General features: G+C 41.6%; 1 protein-coding gene across 2 annotated transcripts in view; it reads right to left on the reverse strand.

The window, feature by feature from the left end:
* The window catches only part of tox2 (TOX high mobility group box family member 2), a 90,271-nt gene that overhangs the window by 42,515 nt on the left and 24,378 nt on the right, over positions 1 to 23,378 (reverse strand). For both annotated transcript variants that reach the window (XM_079683731.1, XM_079683730.1), the window contains exon 2: positions 18,402 to 18,494. In XM_079683731.1, coding sequence (XP_079539857.1) covers positions 18,402 to 18,494 — 93 coding nt within the window. The remainder of the gene's footprint in view (positions 1 to 18,401; positions 18,495 to 23,378) is intronic.

Genomic DNA, 23,378 nt, shown 5'->3' on the forward strand with positions numbered 1-23,378 from the left:
TGTTGATGAAATGATACCACCAGCACCAGAAGAGCTGAAACCGCTCCTTCAAGCAGTGAACAGTCTGGTCATCTCCACAGCTGAGTGTGAACGTGGGTTTAGTCAGATGAACATTTTAACCACAACTAGAAGCTCCCTAGAGGTAAAAAGCATGTCAGCCTTGCTTTTCATCAAGTGTGTTTTCCCCCACTGAACAAGTTCAGACGAGATGTATATGTCAAGACTTGGCTTCAAAGCCATTGCTTATACAATCCAAAAGCAAGAGCCAGCTCAATTGAGACCAAAAAGCATGATTATGAAAATCTTTGGAAACTTCTATGAGATGGGGGAGAGTGGAGTAGGCAGCCATTGACAAAATTGGTCCTATTTTGTATTATCTGTATAATCTTTTAATATATTTTCATATTTTGTAAACAATTTCAATTTGCACTTAATGCCCTGTTAAAAAAAGTAACATTGGGAATGTTAACATAAAAGATTTGTATTTGAACTGCAATAAAATGATGACGGATCAATATTTTTCAAAAATGTTTCATTACGTTTTTAATTTACATAATGATTTAATTAATCACGATATAAAATTAACCCTTTAGATACCAGTTTTGATCGTATACCAGTAACTGCTTTTTTGAAAAAATACACTATAATTCAATATTCTAAAAACAAATTTGACTTTATTATTAGTATCATCAGCTGATCCGTCTGAATAATAAATGAGGGACTGTTAACCTACAAGATTTGTACCATTATAACCACATTTTTGTATCCCCTCCCCCCCTTTAAATAAAAGTGAAAAAAATATGTTGTCCTCTGCATATGACCCTAAATGTAAGTGGTGCCATGGCAGCCCGGGGACTGACTCCAATTCTGAGGTGCCTTGGTCAAGAGCAATGAAAGGAGTATCTGAACATCCATAACATGCATGTTGTTTTAGGAGTATAATAATTATCTTTATGCTGGTTGGTCTCCCACCCTCTGCGCGTTATCAGCACAAATGATGTCCCCATATGATAAAATCCACCACCCCCCCTGATTTTTTTTTACAACTTGAGTACTGCGTGTAACACAGCAGCCTAATGACTGTGAGTCCTCGGCTTATAGACCTCGATACTCTGGTGGATGTCAGTAATTACAGTTCATTAGAGACACGTATAATTAGGCCCTGTCAAAGCTTGTGTAACTCACACTCTTCGTCTCGGCTTCCCGACAGCCAGAGACTCTGTGTGTAAGCTTGCGCACACCTAACTGTGCAGTGATTCCTCGGGTGTCACAAAGGCACAATAGAGAGATAATAACAACACTTGTACCGAAGGCCATGTAGTTAGTCAGCCAGCAAGTTGGCCAGTCAAATTAAATCAAAGGTAACATTAACATAATCAAACAACATATGACAGGTAAGTCGGAAAATAGTTCAAACAGAAATTGATTTGCTGCACCGCTACAGGAGCTACAGGGATTTCCAGGGGCCTACTTTTTGTGTTTAGTTTCAGTCAGACTCAAAGAAACGTGTTCCAGATTATTTCTATTGAATGGACATATTTTTGGACAGCTGTAGGAGGTTTGTGCTACTCGCTCTAATCCAACATCATTTGTGCCGTAGTGCTGGTTTTCCAAAATTCTCTGAAGAGCTGGTGATTATTATAATGACCATTAAAACAAACTTGACCAGCCATGGATTCTGTTTCCCACTTAGCCTAATCAGCATTTTAGTCTCTGCCAACCAGCCACCCAGCTAGTGACCAAGACTACACAGGCACAAAGGGTGAGAACAGCCTTTAGCTCTAATGCACTCTGCCAAATAAACGAAGACAGGGCAACCCCGCTAATCCACAACTCAGAAACCCTGAGCTCAGAAAGCCTAGAGGAGAGGCTGGAGGAAAGGTGACGGTTTGAGGTTATTGGGATGAGAAAGATGAGGGTGTACCCCTGAGCTAATGGTGAAAGAGTGGGCAGAGATCATGTATAAGTGGGAACAAGCAGGAAAGATACTGTAAGAAGGACCGAGAGCATGAATGAAAGAGAAATTGGAGAGGAGGAGAGTTGCAGCATCAGTGGCAATAGAGCCTGTGGTTGTGCTGGCTGTAGTGTGATTAACACTGGGGTCACAGCCACAGCGTGAAACACACAGACATACAAACATCCACACAAACATGCACACACACGCACACGCACACACACACACACACACACACACACACACACACACACACACACACACACACACACACACACACACACACACACACACACACACACACACACACACACACACACACACACACACACACACACACACACACACACACACACACACACACACACACACACACACACACACACACACACACTCCCAGAGGCCTACCCGGCTTCTCTGTCTGACACTATTGGCACCGGCCATTTATGAGGAAACAAAACACACCTCAAGTCAGCTAGTATTGGCTAAGATCAATTACTGCTGCTACTGTAAGTTCAAGTAACTGGATGGATATGTGCCAAGAGTAACATATATATGGGTGTTTCTCAAGCTATGTGCAGGGACCAAAAATAGTCCACAATCTGTTTTAGTGGCCATGTTTCGCCTCGTGTAACATGCCATACGTTCCAGGAACTAAATGTACTCTACTGTAGCTGTTTGCTATGTTTTCTATACGAATTTCTTCCATTCAAAAGTCAGAGTTTTCTTGCATTTATGTGTTTGTCTTTATAAGTGACACAGTCAGAGCACCAAACAAACTAGTACAATTACAATTCCTTGCGATATTGTTCAATTTGAAGCCTCAATTCCAATCTCACCGTTATCATTCAGACTCTGATGGAGCTGTTACTTCTAGTGCAATGATTTCTGTCTGATAGCACTATTAGTTTGCTGGAGGAATAATCATTGTATTCTGCAATGAAAATGAAATCACTTTCTTTATTGCTCCTGGAAAATGATTTTACCTGCTATCCTAATCACATCGTTGGAGAGGTGACGATATATTGGAATAGGTTTTTTTTCACACTGGCAAACCAGATGTCGATGAGCAAAACACGGTAAGTTGAAAACAATTATACAGAATGTCAAAGTGCAAGCTGGAGGCTGTGGTGGTGCTCCTGCAGCACAATGAGAAGGAGTCACTGAGGGCAGAGAGTTGTTAGAATAACAAACAATATCTAAATCGAGGGGAAATGTAAAAATAATGAGTTCCTGTTTCATTGTGGGTAGCAACTGGTCGGTCAAGTTTAGTGTACTCATGCTATAGTTCGTATGCAGGAAGTACTGTGGCTAACAAATCTCCACTTGACCCTAGGTTTGAGTTTAATAGGCCTTCTTATATGTGTAATACATTTAAAGAAACAGGACAACATTTTGGGAAACTACATGGCCTTTTCTTACTGAGAGTTACACAGACTTGAAACAGGGGGGGAAACAGCTATAGCTTGGAACTAGTTTGAAGATTAGAAATCCAAAAGCTTTAAATAATACAAATTATGTTTTATCTATTTTATTTATTAGTACACAAAAGGTAAATGTAAAGTGAGTTGTAGTTTTACTGGATTGAATAGTTCTCGTTCTAGTCTTCATGCTAAGCAAAGCATAGCCTGTCTAATGGCTTGTGCCAAAAAAATTGTTTTGTTTATTTTACTATTTCAATTTGTATTTAACCTGTTGATTATACCATGTTTTACAAACTAGGCCTACTACTTTACGGTAGTGTTTCCACATTAGTAATCATATATTTCTCAGACATACTGGTTATGAAATGTGTCTCTCTTGCAACTATAAGTGAACCAACCAACCAACCACCCAGCTCTGAGAAAGACCCAGAAGGCCTATAGTGTGTTAATAATATGACTTTCCAGCAAGAGCCTAATTTCATCATTGGTCCCTGCTCTGCATTTTGAACTAAAAGCGAATAACAAAAGCCCTGACATGTTGGGAATAATATGGACAAAAACTCGAATTTGAGATGCATAATTGATAATTGAATGTATACATGTATCTAAAGAGCCAAATAAACTACACTGCACTAAGAAAACATGAATAATGCATTTGGCTTTACAGCAATGATCGGGGAAATCTGCTCTTTCGGCCAGGTGGCGGTGGTTGTGTGCAGAATTCAGATAAAAGATGTTTCCATACAACATTTTTCTTCTCATGTAAGCTGACTCAAATTATGTAGATATTTTTAACATGAACACACAAACAGTTGAATTATGAAAAAGGGGGGTTGCAAGGAAAGGGCGAGCTTGTTGTTTCTCTCTCCCTTTCTCTGTTTGCTTTCCTTAGGCTTTGAGGTCATTAATCATAGCGGTCAAATCTACAGCAAAACAATTGAGCAAAGGAAAACACGGAAAGAGAGAGAGTGATAGGGGGGAGGTAGGGGGAGAGTGTGAAGGTGAGAGAGAGGTGGAAAGCTACAGTAAGATGGGGGAGAGGGGAGTCAAGAATTGAGGGAGTGAAATTCTGAGTTAGATTGAGGTTTGAGAAAGAAAAGTACGGCCTGTAAAACCAATGCACTCGACTCAAGACTCCTGTTTGCACAACATAAATGCAAATACACGCGATGGAGAGAATGGGAGGGAGAAAATAAAATGGGAGACATGTTATAAATAGCTTTGTGTTTGCGTAAAGCCAACCAATGTCAGTTTGATGCGGGAAGAGCTCCACAGTCATAGAGGTTACAAAGCAACTGTTGACTGGAACAAATGAAGTTCCAGGAACTTCAGATTGGACTTTCAGCTGCAACTCAAAACTTAAATACATATTATATATTAAAACTTTGAAGTAAGAAAAAATAAGATTCATGATCAAATATCCTCTCTTAATAATGACAGTAAGAAAGGTTGGGTCAGTTATACTGTATACCACAGTAGGTACACTCTGTTGATCTACTGCACTCTAATTAGTGCCACATTGGAAATAAGTTTTCTCTTTTTATTAATCAAATGCTTCACTTTTATATATAAAATCTACATTTGTCTTTATGTGTTTTTATAACCCTTGGGTTTTGTCTTGGGTTTAGCATTCGCTTTGCAAGTAGGCAATGTTACATGTAAGATATTTAACAATTATGGGTTCGACGATCCATTTCTTTCCCTTCACCTGGAACCAATTCCAAAACCTAAACCTTGGGTATCTATCATCACTGACTACAGATTGTATATACAGTAGCTTCTCTTTTTTAACTGCATTTACCAGATATGTAATTTTCACAATGTGGAAATTGTTGCGATACGCGAGAAATCATCATGCTCCATGGATGCTGTGCCACTGTCTGTTACCTAATTATTTGCATATCATATAGAAAAAACTCTGAATTGTATAATTCACTAATTTGACTCATTTCATTTCATTTCAAACCTTTATTTATCCAGGTGTATCCCATTGAGATCATTGATCTCTTTTTCAAGGGAGACCTGCTCAAGTAGGTTCCACATAAAACATAAACAGAACAACAAAAAGGATATCTTACAGCATCATTACAGGGTTTACAATTTACATAACTATCCACATGAGCAGGTACCAACAGCTTCCGATTGAGTAGCATCCAACCGAGCTTTAAAAACATTTAGTGGCACCAGATTGCTCAGTTTCCATTTCAATTGCAGACTGTTCCAGGACAGTGAAGCTGTGCATCTAAATGCTATCTTTCCTAAGACAGTCCTAGCAGTTGGCACATTTAATAAAACTACAGCATGCGATCTCAGGCAGTAACCACTTACAATTTGCCGTGAGATCAGGGAGCAGGGAACTAACTTTATATGGAGCAGTTGGCCAATACAGGATACACTGTATCTGTCGTTGCTTTACACCATTTTCTATCAATTTGATATCCTACTTCGACAACTACTTTGCATTCTGTGCTACAGCGTTGCTAACCTGCTTTGATCTACACAAGAAGCTTTTCTTATAAGGTCACTGTGAGCATAGCTCTGCTTTACTGTAGGACGTACTGAATACAAAATCACACAAGCAGTAACTGCGTCCGACAATGTTTTAGATTTAAAGAAAGATGAGGCTGGTGAGAGACGGAAAAAACCGAACCTAACCCTCCTATATATTCTCTTTTTATGGTTACAATGCGCGCCTCCCTAGTTTTTCACCCAAGCGTAACTAATCGCATGTCAGTCAATGTGCCGATGGAAAGAGGCAGCAGTCAAAATACCTGTGTCAGGACTGTGGTCATTAGAGCATTCAGTGACTCGCTGGCCGGCACACACACACACACACACACACACACACACACACACACACACACACACACACACACACACACACACACACACACACACACACACACACACACACACACACACACACACACACACACACACACACACACACACACACACACACACACACACACACAAACACACAAACACACAAACACACATAACCAAAGCATGCATGGGGGATGGTGTGGTGTAAAGCAGATATGGATTGCCTATGTGTGTATGTGTGGATATCTCTGCCGCTGCGTGTGTATTTCACCTCTATGTGTTCCTTATGTGTGCATGTTTGCATGCTGTATAGATAACTACAGGTCTAGGCTCTGAATGTGTGCACATTGCATGCGTGCCGGCATGTTTGTGTAATGTATCCTGTCCAATAATACACACATTGATCCCGGCGGGATAAAGATAACAAAGTTAGACCTTCCATAATATTTATTTTCCCATAACAGACCTGCTCAGCCACGCCCAGTCATATAACTCCATGCAGATGAAATATGGTCTTCATTACCTTTAAACCTCAACACACAGAAACTAGTGAGGAAAAACAGAATTGCCCTTCTTTCTCGAGTGAAAGAGCACAAAATGAATTGGAGCAGCTGAGATTTTTTTACATTACCATGACAAATATGTCAAAATGGAAAAGGCGAGGGAGAAAGAGAGAAAGAGAGAGGGAGACATGACGACAGACAGAAAAGGGCAGATCAGACAGAAAGACCAAATTGTGTGAAAAAAAAAAAAACACATCAGCTCAATTTGTGCTCGACTGTAAGCTGTGAGCTGAGAGAAGAAATAAAATAAGGGATTTAGCTGGGAATCATGTTAAACCATGCAAGTGAATGAGTCCCCAGAGAAGAGTGTTCCCTCTCTCGCTTATGATGGACTTAATTGCCTCTATCAGTGGTAAGATATAACATTCATCTCAGGTTTATTGCTCTGCTTTATGGTCTTGTCCATCACACTGAGGGGTTTCAAGAGGCGGGCCACTCCTCAAATGGCACCTTAAAATAATGAGACAGATTACAAAGCAACGAGGGGAAAGGGAAAAAGAGGGGGGGAAAGCATCATTTAAATCTGGAAAATGAGAGCATTTGTAAGCAAATTTGGTATGTGAAGCAGTTTTGATGGTATGCTGGTTGGATTACTCTTTGGTTTCTGGGTCTTGCAAAAAGCATGGTCCGTCAGGCTAAAGGCACACACATCTCCCCCACCTCTGACCCCCGAAAGCTCTGGGTAGGTGTAGGGTTTCAGATGGCCACACAATCGTACCATTGTGCTCCTGTTAACACAATGAAAACAAAGCTAACACATAGCTGACATTCAACTCCCCCTGCTCTGCCTAACCTTGACTTTCAACACAACTCAGGTAAAACACAGAAATGGTAAATCAAGATACAAAAAATCAGGAAACAACTCAAAAACTTGAAATCAAAACATTCTATTGGCGATGTAAATGGTTTCTGAACAATCCAGAATATTTAACATAAAATTCAAGCTTAACATGCTTCTGGAGCATTGCAACTTTGACATTATCATTTCATTTCTTTAAGATGTGGTAGTGATCTCCTAAAAACAGGCTGTTTCTCATCACATGAGAGCTAGAGAACCATGTCTGCACGTTCCATTAAATCTATTAAATCCACTTGCATTATATCATAGTGCTTACCACACAATAGGAGCCTTTCAAGGGCAGTCCCAGAGGAAGCCAACAAAGGGCCCTCTCTTTCAGGGTCTAGTCAAGTAATTCAAAAAGAGCCAAACACGATTTCTGTGTGTGGATCTTCTCCACTAGAGCAGCAATTTCACCAAGTAAAGAAAAAGACAGTCAGAAAAAAGGAGTAGAATGGAAAAAGAGAGCAGCAAGATGCCTTTTTTCTCACAAGTGCCTTATTTAAAAGGACACAGGGTCTAGTGGAGAAGTGAAACTTCTTCCCTCAAATAATGAATCTCAGAGAAATAAATGCCAGACATTGATTTAAGGGCAAATAAGGGATAATTAACTTGAATAAATACTCTTCGTATAATGTTGACAGTTCCATCAGTCTGTCAGCCTTCTCCCATATATGAACATTGTAGATTGACAATTCAGCAATAATTCTGTGCCAAGGTTTTTGATATGTTCGTGTTTTACAATATGTGCACTGCCAATAGCGTTGCACTAACGTTAAAGGAAAGATTGTGTTTCGTTGAAAGTACGCTCTGATAAGGGTATAGCTAACATTAGTTAATTTGATCATCCAGTCTGCTGTCAAATATGTATTTTTTTAGGTATGCCAGGCTGGCATGTATCTGCTACCTTCTCTGGATATTTAAAACAGTCAGACAGGTCAGGACAGCTTTACGCGTGGTTTCGGAGGTAGAGGCCTGGCCAACACTTTGAGGAGGAGCAGGGAGGCCAGCGCAGCGGGTGGAGCCAGATGGCGGTGCACCGGCTATCCAGCAGGGGGCGACGGCAGACAAAACTCCTGAGCAACGGGAGGAATTGACAAACATGGTGAAGTCTCTTGTCTGTTTCGGTGCATCCGGAGATCATCTGGTGTGTCCATGGCCTCAGGGGAGGGATCTATTCTGTCCGTAGCCTCAGGGGAGGGATCTATTCTGTCCGTAGCCTCAAGGGAGGGATCTATTCTGTCCATAGCCTCAGGGGAGGGATCTATTCTGTCCGTAGCCTCAGGAGAGGGATCTATTTTGTCCGTTTTAGAAAGCCAAGACTGTCTATCCCGGGCACTGTGCGCGTTAGGTGAAAATGATGGAGGAACTGAGGGAGATGATGAGAATACTCCTGCAGCTTCAGACAGCCAGAGAGCAGCGGTTCGCCCGGATACAGGAACAGGAATCCATAATGAAAGAGGACCTCGTTGCTGTGTCCTATATGGGAGATGAACTGGACCTGGAGACCGTCGGAGACATCATAACCATCATAGAGGAGAAGGTTGATGACTCTGTGGAGGCGTTTGATGCAGCAGCAGTGGAAGCCGCTCTCTCTCTGTGTGAAGAGGCCGGCTCAGAGGGACACACCCTCCCCGGCCCCTGGGAGACCCAGGCCTCAGACGCAGGGCCCTCTGTCCCAGACTCTTACCCCTCTCAGGAGCCTCAGGATGGGGCCGCGATGTCGGCCCTGATGCCTTCAGGCATGGAGAGCCAGAATCAAGCTGAGGCTAAAAGAGAACAGCAGCTAAAGGGAAACTGTGAGGGGCCGGCGGCAACCGGAAGTGATGTCACTTCTTCTGTCACCTCTGACGACTGTGCGACAGGGAGTGAGGTCATGGAGGAGGGTGCAGCGGGGAGGGATCCAACTGAAGCCACGATCCGGAAGAAAGAGGAGAGGAAACACGGGCAGAAACCTTGCAGGGAAGCCAAGACTTTTAAGACACTGTGCTTCCTGGGGAGAGGGGTAAGGACATTTCACGGAGGTGATCTCTGGGCCCATAGATCTCGGCCTCCGTTACGGGTTGTATAGCTTAATTGTGGTTGATTGTGTTCACCTGGTGCCTTGTGTTGTCCCCTCCCCCCTCACCTGTGTCTTGTTGATTGATTAGTGTGTGTATTTAGGCTATGTTTTCCCTGTCAGTGGAGAGGTGTGTGTGTGAGATCCTGGTGCCTGCAGGCTGTGCTCAATGAAACCACAGCAGGATTGAGGCTGTGTGTGTCATATCATGTGTATGGTGTAATAAATACCCACACCGGGTTGTATTTTGGACTTTCTGCCTCTGCCTCCTTGCTTGGTCGGGCCGCTCAACGGTCAGTCTCACAATTGGTGTCAGAAGTGGGATTCGACCAAGTGAGGAGGTGACAATGACGAGAGGAAAGAAGAGGGACCAAAGAAAGGAACCGCGGCTGGGGGTGGCTAGGCCTGGAACTGACCAGGGGACCACGGCTCCTGAGGCAGCAGGAGACGAGAGACAAGGAGGAGAAGCTAACGGACGAGCTAACGGACGAGCTAACGGACGAGCTAACGGAGACAAGGAGGAGAAGCTAACGGACAAGCTAATGGACAAGCTAACGGACGAGTTAACGGGCGAGCTAACGGAGACAAGGAGGAGAAGCTTATGGACGAGCGAACGGACGAGCTAACGGACCCCCGAGGAGTCGACAGAACCTGGGTGGGAATAGAGGCAGACCAACGCCTTACAACAGGACAAACAGCTTCCGGATAATGGCTTCACTGGCTTCAGCGCCCCCGCTGAAGGTGGCGGAGGAGGCGGCGTTGAAACCGGGTGGCTGACTGGTGGTCCCGAAACCGAGACTGTAAGACATTGCTTTATGGGGAGAGGAGGAAGGAAATGTGACGACTTTGTCACTATGGACTGACGGCTTTGGGCCGGGTGATATTGCACTTTATTAGCGTGATTGCACAATACAGTTAACATTGCGTATTTGCAAATAATTTATACTAATTATTGAAGTAGTATTTTTTTAACTGATTAAACCGTATTTATTGAAATGTCGTCTGGATGCTGGGATAAGGATGACAGCGGTTGAGTGTTATCAGGGTGTAAATAATATGTTGAATGTCTGTGGCTGATGATTGTGTGCACCTGGGGCCCTGGGTTGTCTCCTCGCCCCTCACATGTGTTTAATTGCTCCCCCCTCACCTGTGTCTAATTAGTCTGTATATTTAAGTGCTGTTTCTTGTAGTGCTGGGAGAGTGAGGGTGTGTGAGATCATGGTGGCTACAGGCTGGGCTCGCGTGAACAGCAGCAGGAATGAGGCTGTGTGAACTTTGTGCACATTGTTTTAATAAATGCCCACGTCGGGTTATATTTTTGGACTTTCTGCCTCTGCATCCTTGCTTGGTCTGGGCCGCTCAACGGTCAGTCTCACAATTGGTCAGATTATCAGATTATACAATTATCAGATTTAGCGAAAATCTCAGGTGAGGCAGAGCTATTCAATTTCGTGGAATAGCTCCACCATGTGGCCATTAGCAAATACTTTATCATCTCTATTACTTACATGATGCTTTGATTCTTCAAAGAGCGATCTTCACATTTTTTTAAAGACTTTTCCCAGCCATATTAATAATCGTTAAGTTTATCAACAGTAAATACTTCAACAACTATTTTGATCATCGATGACTTGTTTTAGTCATTTGCGAGAAACGTTTTTAAGAATTCGCTCGTTTTAATGAGAAGATTTGCAGTTTTTCTTTGTCATAAAGGCGTGATAACAATAAACGCCGTGAACTCAATACCCTTGGGTATTGGTCTTTTTTTGATGACTGGCTTTTGGTAAAATATTTCAATATTTTCTGAAACTTTGTGAAAAAAGAAATCGGCAAATTGGTAAAAAAAGATTTGCTGCAGTCCTTATTTCCGCGACAGATGGCACCACAGCAGCAAGATGAACTTATATGGCCATCAGGGTCTAGAGTCTGACCATTTGACATTTTGAACAATCCATTCCTTTACAAAGACTTTTTATGGCAAGACAGGATTTAGTTGTATCTCCAAAAACCATGCCACCCATTCCTTACAGCAACATAATATAAGATTCTGTATTTTTGCAATTTAGCAGAGGCAACCATGCCCCTATAATAATAGTTACATAATGTTGCTCTAATCAGCAGGATTGTCTTTCACTGCAGATTCAGATGGTTGTGTAAATATTTTACACATTTTAAAACATAGAAGATTGTGCAGCCTTGGCGAAGGGATATGCTCTCTGATTAAGAGTTTTGCTATAAACCTGCTCACCGTTTTATATTTGTACAGAAATTCACATCATTGATCTTCTCTGTTTAAATCACAATTATTGTCCCTGGCTTCTTCTGCAGCAGTAAAGCATAACTTCAGTCGTTTAAGAACCTTTCTTCAATCCAATCTAATGTGCACAAGTACAGTAATTTGAAAACACACAATAAAGCATGACCAGGACGTCTTTCTGTGTTTGAGACCTCACCATGTATTTAAATCTAAATGCAGCATCCAGCACTGTCTACTTCTGTCAATAGGGCTGAAAATAATTCACTGTTCTTTCATTCACTGCCATGCTGACTCCACATCAAGTCTCTGCCACTACCATTCAGGCAGATTTTTTTTATTACCAATCTAATTGCACATTCCACCCTGACAAGAGCTCATTAAACCTTAATTATACACATGTTGTTTTCTACAAACATCTCCATTTGGGTCTCTCTGCCTTGTAATTGTTCAGCAGGGACAACCAGTTGAGATTTCACAGATAGAGAGTGAATAAGAGAGGGAGAGAAAGAGAGATGGAGAGAAGGAAAGAGTGAGAGAAAGAGAGGTAAAGGGAAAAAGAGAGGGGGGTGGAAGAAAAAATACCAGAGAGAAAGAGGAGTGTCTGGAAGTAGGTCATGCCTCTCCATAAACAAGGCATGGTTTCTAAAATAATATACCCATCCAGTGGAAGTAATGCCAAACAACCGAGCGAATGTGGAGCTCATGTAATATTTACAGAGCACTAATACATAGATGGCAGGTCTTTTTCTCAGCAACCCTAACCCCCCCCCCCCCCCTTTCCAAAGCCAGAGGTTTCTTTTTCTTTTTATCTTTTTTTTCTTTTCTTCTTGCCATTTGAATTTCAGAGACTACATTGATATATTGGGCAAGGGGGGGGGGGGGGGGGGGGATTTGGGGTGTTAAGATGTTGAGTTTGCCTCACTTTCTTTCTCCCTTCTTTTCTGCCTCTCATATTGCTCTCTCTCCTCCTCTCTTCCTCTCTCTCTCTCCATTGTTCCCCCCGCTTTGGCTGTGATGTTTTTTCACACATTTGTTAGATTTTAGCGAGGGAAAGTGGGCCTTAATCCAGACTCTTTGAGGCATGGCCGATGATATTACTGTGGAGAATCGCCCTTTTAAAGACTTCTTTTAACTCCAGCTGGTGTTGTAAGGTCACCGAGCTCTTGTTCGAACGTCGGGCCCAGCGTGATACTTCTGGGCTCTGGACTAACTGGCTGTGTCCACTCCAGGCCGGGCATTCAGGGCTTTAGACATCGGCTGGCAATGTAACTGCGAGAGGGGAAAGACTGTAAAGGGAAACCTCTTCAACAAGTTCTCCTGTGAGAAAAATGATCTGGGATTATTAGGTTTGATATGCAAGACCTTTCCAGTAGCCTACATGTGACCTGGATTTGCTAACTTTCCCTTTATAGTAAAGTCAACCTATATTTATTTTGGTTTGGATTGTTGGTTGGACCAACAGGGCATTTTAAGAAGTCCGCTGTGCTATACCAATGATTTTAGTTCACTATTGTCTGACATTGTCAAAACAATTATAATTGATTAGCCAATTATTAGTATATTGCAGTAATGTGTTAATAATAGAGTAATGCATACACTTTGAACACAGTCCAATTTATCAATGTCATTTTGCTTACATTTTTCATGATGTCATTATATTGTTAATCTGACGTTGATTTCAGCCATGTCACCAAACACCGTCATAACAAATACAAAGTTGTATTATGTTTCCAAACTTTATTTATGAGGCTTGTGTTCATGACACCCTAAAATCAGATGCTTTTTCACAATCTGTGGTGCCAACAAATGAGATGTCTATTGCAGACCGAGGGGTGTCACCGCCACTTAGCACCCAAAAAAGCATCAAGTGTCCAAGCTGAGCCTCTCAGTCATCGCCCGGGATCTTCTCAGCCTGTCACTGTTGACACTCGCTGTATGCATCATTGATATCCACCCAGCAGCAGAAAATAAATAGCCTGCCATCAGATCACTTCTGCTTTGCAATATCACAATTATCTTGCCAATGTTTTGTTTTAACAGCAGGCATTTATTTGTGTCTCTGTTTTGTTTGTTTATTGAGTTGGTTAGTTAAAATATTCAGATCTTAGCACAATTACAGTGGAACATCATTCAGTTCTCACCAACATCAAACACACTCACTGTACGGCAGGATGTACGCAGTGTCAAGATAAACAAACATGACATATTAAACAGGAAAATTAGTCACTCTTATTATCCCACCAAAACATATCTGGAATACACTAATTATAACAACCTGTGCGTGATCCTGACGCTTTCACCCGTTCTTTTGCTGTCTCTGTAATAATGTATGTACTGTACTGTGTGTGTGTGTGTGTGTGTGTGTGTGTGTGTGTGTGTGTGTGTGTGTGTGTGTGTGTGTGTGTGTGTGTGTGTGTGTGTGTGTGTGTGTGTGTGTGTGTGTCACATTCTTCTCCTGCTGCTGCCTTAATAGGCAGTCTCTTAGATATTCGCGACAGAATAGTGCTCATGCAATATTAATATTGCACCAAAATATGGAAGCTGGAGCCCCCACTCCATCTCTCACTCCCTACATAATTGACTATGCAAGGCTCCAAATCAGCTTGGAAAAAGATGGAAAGACACAGAAAGACAAAGCAAGAGAGAGACAGTGAAGGAGAGTGAGAGACATGAGGAAACCAAGTAAACCAGACAGAGGGAAAGAGAAGGATTCCTGAAACGATGCTGTCTTCTCTGCTCTATAGCACACCCTGAACCCTCACCCTATGTATCACTGTCAAGGCAGTGGAGCTAAAACAACAAAAACAATAAAAACAACTACCATAGCTCAAATCGTTTGACTCCCTGCAAAGGCAACGCTGATGCTAATCCTACCTGAGCTAAAACAAACCTCCACTCCAGCCACTGCGAGTGATTGTTAAACATTCATTTCATTATGGCATACTGGCATTTTCTTTATAATCTGTAGCCTGTGTCCTTTTGTGTCCTTTTTGTAGTCAATTTCCTGTTGTTTGTCTTGTCTTACCCCGGCTGATACTTCACTAAATCCACTGTTTTAATTGTTCCCTATATTGCCCCTATGCCCTGTAAGGTGTCCTTGGGTGTTATGAAAGGCGCCCCCCAAAATAAATGCATTATTATTATTATTATTATTTCATTTGATTGTATCGATTACTGTAGCTGAACATGACAATAGACTCTGAACACATTGTGCAAGTGTTATGTTACATGTGTGTGGATATCCTCGTTTCCAAAACAATTATGTGTTGAAATGATCGACATTTATTCTATTTCATTTACTTTCATAGAGTGTGAAACAAGATGTATAATCTTTTATAACTTTAGGATTCTTAAAGGTAGACTGTGGTTTCACATTATTCCACTGATCTATATGTGATGTGCGATGAAACACATAAAGGCAGTTAGGGAGAAGACTGAAAGTTAACATTGATGTAAACGCATGTTTCAAAATGTTAAAATAAAATCTGATTTGCAAATAAATCATGATGAAGAAAATTAATTTAACATGTTTATTTAATCTCAAGAATACACAAAATGCAATATATTGATAAACACTGAACATAAAGAGAAACTGTTAGTAGGCGCCTAAAAGAGGTGAAAAAAGGGATAATGGGTGTTAATGGGTCGACTTACTGTATAGCACAAGGACCTAAACTCTTTATAAACACAACCTATTTAAAAAATAGATTTTTCTGTACACCTGCACCTTTGTTTTCTAGTTCATGCTAGTTAGCTTAGAAAAAAGACACAGCTATCCTGGTTCTCCAAAGATATTCCTATGACAACAAAAACATAAAATGACAATTTGTTTTCAAGGGAGTAACTTTATGTACTGTAACCGTCTTTCACTGTTTGTGTTCAAATTAACCAAACAAGTTGACTCTGAGGGTTTCTTGGTGGATTCTTTAACTTTGGAAAAACCTAGGATAGCTTTCCAGTGCTCTTGGTGCTTATGTTAAGCTAGGCTAAACATCTCTATCCGTAACTTAATGTTCCATAAAGTATAGTCATTAAGAGGTTAATAATCTCAGTCATTCAAAAGGTTCCCTCGCCCAGCAGTCTAAAAAATTAACTTTCTTAAAAAACATGCCAGCCCTAATGAACCACACGCACATTTAGAAGATTTCATGAAAACCAAAGAGCACTGCAATAAGGAGTCCTACTCGTAGGCAGAGATTGTCTTCAAAGCAACTAGTATAACAAAGACCCCCCCCCCCTCTTATTCGTGTACATGCAGGGCCGGCAAGAGCACTGCAGAGCGCTGGGGGTCAGGCCCTCTGCACCGAGCATTTAAAAAAAAATGAACTTTAGGCATTTAGAGCCATAATAGATGTTGAAAGAAAGAAAGAAAAGGTTGCGGGGGCAGAGCCCATGGTTGGGGGGGGGAGGGGGAGCAGGGCAGTGCACCTTGACAGGAAACATAGAGGTGAAGAGCAGGAGTTGGAGGTTAGTTTGACAGAGAGAAAAGAAGTGGTGGTGGTGGTGAGGAAGGGGGGGGGGGGGGGTGGCTGCGGAAGTGCCAAGCCCACTTTTAACTGAACCGAGGGTGGTGAGTGGTGGAGGGGTGAGGCAGGGGGGGGGGGGGGGGGTGTGAGACAAAGATAGAGATCAGGGGAATATAAAAGGGGTGTGCAGGGCGGAAGGAAGAGGGGAGGAAGGAGAGGATGGGTGAGAGGAGCTTGGGGGTGAGAATGAGGGGGGGTGCAGGGACCTACTGCACCTTGACACTAGCTCTCACCACAGCACCTGATAAGTGCAATGGAAAAACGTCTGGTTTCCTCCTGCATGTTAAGTGGTTTATATTCTCCTCCCTCATGCAGCCTGTAGCTACAGTCTGCTACTGTACTGACGCTACACCCAGGTAATAACAGACAATAGGAAATGACAGAAAAAAACAAAGAAAGAGACAAAAAATAGCACATGTTGTCTCCTTTTGTGCAGTTTTTTTGTTCTTTTTTTATTTTGTATCAGTGTGAGATATGGTGCCGGGAAAAAAACAACTAAAGCTATTTAGAAATGTCCCTCCCTCAATATCTATCCGTCATTTTTACCATATCCCATTTCATTTAAAAAACAATTTCTGCATGGAGATTTAGATGCAGCATTTTATTTGCTCAACAGAGGATCAGATGAAAGTGGATATATATCTTTACTACCTTGTGCATTTACTGACAAGGAACTCATTCCCATGATTTGTAAGTAGGTCTCTCCACAGAACAGCATTAACAATATTCACTTTAGATAACTTATGACTCCAGGCCCCTAGGAGAGGATGGGTTTCTTAGAAATGCTTTGTTAGCACTCTCCCCCTTGATAAAAGATTGAGGACATATGGTCTGAAACATCAATACAATCTCTGTTGTAATTAAAAAAAAGGTGCGCACTAACAATATTACACAGCTTTCACTTTGTCTGTCCCTCCCTCTCTTTCACTCCCTCTCTGTCTCCCCCACTCTCACTCACTCACTCACCCACTCTTCCTCTCATTGAGCCCCAGAGCAGAAAAGAGATAATTTAAAAAGCACTTGCATGGAGTGAAACATGAAAAAGAGAGACATATGAAATTAAATTCTCTCTTTTCGCTCTATTGTTCTTTCATTTTCTCCCCTTTGTTACATAAATGCATAAAAGCAAAGCAAGCTAGATTCTAATTATGATTTTCAGAAGACTAAAAGATTTTCTTTTATTAAAAATGAAAGAAAGGTGTCACAAACAAAGCAGACTTACTGTTCCAGCACTTTGTCAAAGTCAAGGTACTGCAAGTTCCACATCACCTAACTTCAATAAACTATTTTTTTTCCTCCTTTTTTTCCCCATAGTTAACATTTACGTATATGTGAAATAAAAGTTTTTGTAATGAGCCTTTGATGCCTCAATACAGCTGCTTTACAACAAAGAAGAAGAAATAAAGGGAAAATCACTATTTGTACAAAATCTAAATATTCCCCTCATATATTTTAAACCTAAAACAGGTCAGCAGCAGAAGCAGATGCATGCCTTTGTTCTCTCTGAGCACCAATACAGTCAGTTGGTCGGCCTATCAGCTGCAGCGAAATGCTTCTGTGAGTAGCCACAGAAACCACCCAGTCAGATGGGTCCTTTACTTGGAGGCCTGCAGTGTCCATGTGAGGCTTTGAGGATGGGGGACTGAGCAGGTCTATCATGGTGGGCATAGAAGGAGCCCGTTGGTTAAGTAATAGCGAGATGATGGCTTAAAGGATGAGGGACAAAGGTGGTGGTAGTTGAGGAAGATGATGCGTTGCATTGTTTCTTGACCATATCCAAGTCTGTCCCCAGTCCAGATGTTTATAATGTTTTTATCCTGAGACTTTCTATCACAGGAACAACAACCCCATTAGAATCCAATTGTCCCAAACTTTAGAACTTTAAAAATCAAGGTAGGTAAGGAGAACATGTAGGGGTGAGAGGTGGGGTGGGGGGGGGGGCTGGGAGACTTACCCCAGTAGAGGGCAGTCTCTTGCCGTCAGGGTTTGGGCGCATAGGCAAGGAACTGTAGAGCCTCACACCTCGATCTGCAGCAGTGTATCTGTTCTGTAAGAGTAAAGAGAGAGAGAAATGTTAAACATACTTTCCTTTTACAGAGAAATCAGCCTTTGCAAAGAGGAAACACTTCACACATCATAATAATATCACAATCGGGATTTGAATGTATTAACTTCTAAACTCACTTCAAAGTCAGTTTTATTTTTTTCTTAACCAAAGTGCAGGGATCATAAAGACTGTAGATCTTTTCATGGTCCTACTTTTGTTCACCAGTGCGGGTTTCGTACATTTCCGCCAAGCCTGCACATTGGATGCCAAGTTAAATCACATCACCTCATGGTGATGTCCCACACATAATAACTGGATAAGGTTGGCTCAGCGGCGGCACTAATGTAACGAAGCTGTTGTGTTTGGTAACAGGGTTCCTGTGCTCTGCTCCACTGTACTCACTGACTCCATCTTTCTATACATTACACAGCTTGTAACTTGAGTGGTGGGTCCCTCATGTACTTGCCTACGTGGGCTTTAGCTGTACAACATAACCTGAGGGAGTGGTGGCAAAACCTTCAGTGGAGAAGCTAATTATTCGCAACAAGTGGTCCCTGCCAGGAGAGACAGTTCAGTGTGGTCCACACAGGGGTACACAGCCTCAGCGGGGCTTTTCCCAGGATTCACTTCTAATCTTACTTTCTCTCTCACACTCCTTGTCTTTATCTCACGGCTCACACATCTCACTACACCTTCTTGGTATTCTATCTTTATAACATTAAGATCTATGACTCTAACATCTGGTCAACAGTCTGCATGTGGTTTCCTCCATCTCAAGAGTGATAACCTATTTTTTGTGTATGTGTGTTAATTGATTATACGATCTACAGACATTTCTGGTGTCGGAGAATCTGTTTGATAGCTGCGCGTTGCCTGCTGTTAAAATGAAGGCTGTAACTAGTGATGTAGAAACTGGTTTTCTATGCATTTAGAGGATTAAACATGAATATATATGTATATATATATATGTGTGTGTGGTAATGGCCACACGCTCTGTGCTTAATAGCTTTGCCACATTTGATATACAGTGAACTAATGAGGAAGGGATGTAGATCATTGAGGAGGAAAAAACACAGTGCAGCAATCTAGAACAAATATCCCATTATCCTTTTCTCTTTCTCATACTTAATCTTTTACTTGCTTCAACTTCTTTTTTTAGTATTTATTCTTTACCTCATTCAAAAAATCACTCGCAAATACAGCACCTTACATATTGCTATGCAGTGAGATATGCAGTGTTTCACTATATTTGAAAATGTAGAGAAAAATATCCCCGAACCACCCAAAACTGGCCCTGCCTTTAATTCTAGTCAGTCACATGGTGCAGGCAAACACACATTCAGAGCACTCATGAGCATTGCAGGCCTCAGCTTTTATAGTGGAACCGCTATAAACACACCTTTGCAGATTGCGTTTATGGGCCTAAATGCGTAGTGATTACCACGCACTGAAACCCACAGGCAATGTGTGCCGAAGCTTATGTAACATACCATGCATGAAACACATTAGAGAAATCACAGTCTTTTTAGAGCAGGATTTATACCTTATAATAAGCAGTGTTATATGCAGAACAGTATACAGTATACTGACCTAATAGCCTATCACTGACAGTATTAAAGCGGCGGGCTATCCCCTGAGGCAGAGCGAGAGTACTTGCTGTGTAAGGTTTTGATTTCCTGCGCTCATTATGAAAGGTGAAAACAGATGAGTAGACAGCAGTGGCCATCTCGTCGATATGGTTCGCATAATGATGACACAGCGTTATTAAAGAGAACTCTCATTTACAACTTTTCCTCGATGCTGCGGCACCCTGACATCCAACAAGCCATTTGCATTATTTTACAAGGGGGTTTTCATTTTTCATAGACAAAATGTAAGAAATAATTATTTTACACTATTTCAAGTGCCATGCTAGTTCATAATCAGCAACATGACCCGGTAAGTTGAGCCTTCATGTCCTCTAGTCGGATATTTATTTTCCTTTCTGCCTTTAAGAGCAGCTACTGTTCACTAACTGCCTCCCTCAATGGAGACTTTTTCTTTCTTGGCTTGTTAGGTAGCTTGCCAGCATGGCCGCTAAATGAATGCCTCGCAGAATAGCTGCTTTAGCCAGCAAAGGAGCCACAGTAAGTGAATGTTTGATATTTCTCCAGTGTGCCAGGCTAATCTGGCCCTGTGGCATGCCATTACGGGGCTAATAACAGCTGTCTGCGGCCTGGAGGGGACACAAGCAGGCCTGGCTGCGCTAACTGGCCCTGACAGACTCATTAGGAGTGCTGGCACCCAGAACAGCAACAGCCAAACTCCTCACATTTCCTTGCTGGCTCACAACAGTTTGCAAGTGCAGAAAAGCATTGTGCTCTACACTTGTTCTCTGACACCTTTCTTTTGTTTTCTAGTCCTCACTTCAGACGCTCTCACCCGCTGTCACCCTTCTTTCTGTTTCTGGCTGGCTCTAGGTTGTTGTGATATTTCTACCAAAACCAGATGCTGCCAGCCGTTTACCATCTCTGCTCAACACCATGGTGAGTCTAACCACTTGTTCGTCTTTGTTCTTTCATCCCGCACACCAACACTGTAGTTCTGACCAAAATAGAGCAGAAGGCAGAGTTCAGCTGTTTGCCCATGCTACTGTAATCCCTCTGGGAGAAAGTAAAGGTAAAATAAATAAATATATAAAACAATAACTCTTTAACTCACTCACAGTTTCTAACTGACTTTGGTGTGCAGCCACAGGAAGATGCTGCACCACACCAGGAAGAGGCTGGCATCCTCTGAACTTTGTATCAGTTAATGTAGCCGGGCCGGGCCGGGGACAACAGGGACTTCCCCAGGCAGACAGCAAAAGCAAACATTGTCCCGTCGCTTGGCAAAGAGGAGCCAATCAGAACAAGCTGAGCAGGCAGACAATAAACACGGACAACCAATAAGGGGTCAGCTGGACGTAGAGCCATTAACAATGGGGGAAGGGGGGCTGTGATATGCTCTCTGGCACGGCTCATGCCATGTGACACATTTTTATGCTCATGTACAAATGTGTACAAATGCTACTGATTATGCTTATGCAACTGACCGTTTCAGGTAGTTTTTTTAACATGTTTGTTAAAATAAGCTAGAAAAGTGAAATGCTAAATGTTTCCACTAACAACGAGTGATCGAACCTCAACATTGTATAATTAAGGCAAACTGTGAACTTTCAGATTGAAAAAAGGATTGTTTTGTACCTACTGTATGACATTCAGCATATCTTTTATTAATATGTTTATTTTCTTTATAGTTAATATTTAACCATATCATTATTTCTTTTGAATCTCGAAATCTTTAGAATTTCCTAGCTTATGATGTGCTATATGTAAACAAAAAACAATTCAAGAAGGAGCAAAAACATTATGGGCTGATATATTGTTATTGGATTTTTATTATTCTCAATATCCATTAAAATCTGTTATCTGTCAAGTTCTTCTCGTCTAATAAATAATTCATCGTCTTTATTTTCCTCCAAATCAGCAGCCTGAAGCGCAGTAGACGCTCTGATACGTCTACTCATTAGTTATCAGCGTTGGCTTTTTATAGGCGGGGGTGGTTTGGCACTGCAAAGCCAAAGGCACAGCTGTGGGGTATAGTTACCTGTAACGTTAGCTGTTGCATGTTATATTATTTACGCAGATCTGGACTTAATGGAACACATGTGTGTCTGCAGCCGACATTCTTCCCAGATTAGCTGAAAGGCCTGCACACATCAGACTCCACCGATGAGAGGAATGCAAAAGGCCTAGGCCGGCTTATGAGGAAACCCTATCACTCATCTATAGTATACAGTCATGTACGCACACACACAATCATGTGTGTACGCACAAACTGTATTTAGACAGAGCTCCATACTGTATGTACAGTATGCTCAACAATGCATGTGCAGTGACATCATTAAAACAATGATACAATGCATTACTCGTATTTCAAATTCAGTCGCTATTGGTGCAGTTGTTCCTGGTATTTCTGCGGCAACATACATTATCCTGTTATGTCCGTTGCATAAACAAATTACATAATATCAGTCAAATTTCAAGCTGCGGTGGTCTGAGATACAATAACAAAGCATGAATCACTGTTTCAGTGGTTTTTGAGACTAAAGTCTGAGACAATATTGTGATGAATCATGATCCTTTTGTGAATTTGACAACAAATAAATCAGGTATAATTTGCACTTTCTTTCCTGTCTGATCTTACATGCATACTTGAATTAATGGTTTCTTAACTTTGTGAAACTACCTTTACTTTGCAGGAATGTGGGTTATATATAACAGTAATATAACCACCACCATATGTGAACTCCAGCCTTTAGACCTTGTTGACAATTACATTTAAATGTTGTTTTTTTCAAAGCGTAGAACAGACTTTAACGTATAATATGAACAGAAAAGTAACCTAATATGGCTCAAAGGGCATGTGCAGAAATGTGTTAGTAGTCCATTGTAAAGCTGGTAATTAAATACAAAGCATTGATCCCTAAAGGTTGGAAGCCACAGTCCAGAATGGCAAAAACATATCGATGCATATTGTGCATTGCCATGTACTCATTTACAGTGATTGTTTGTTTAGACATTTTAGTTGATTTTATACATAGATCTTAAATAATCAGCAGTGTCACATCCCATTTGGCTCCATTTTTATGTGTTATTCATTTTTGAAATACCTGCAGTGAGAAAGACAGAGAGATGAGAGCTTTTTTTGTCAGTGCAAGTGTGTAAGTGTGTCTGTGTGTGTGTGCGTCTGTGTGCGTGCGTGTGTGTAAAAGACATGTCAACTGGGGCCTAAGCAGCTCGACCATAACCAGGACATGAACCCGCGGGCTACCTGCCTCGGGCCACTGCTGACACTCAAACT

This window comes from Notothenia rossii, assembly GCF_949606895.1.
Source record: "Notothenia rossii genome assembly, chromosome: 5".
In the NCBI taxonomy this organism is placed as follows: domain Eukaryota; kingdom Metazoa; phylum Chordata; class Actinopteri; order Perciformes; family Nototheniidae; genus Notothenia; species Notothenia rossii.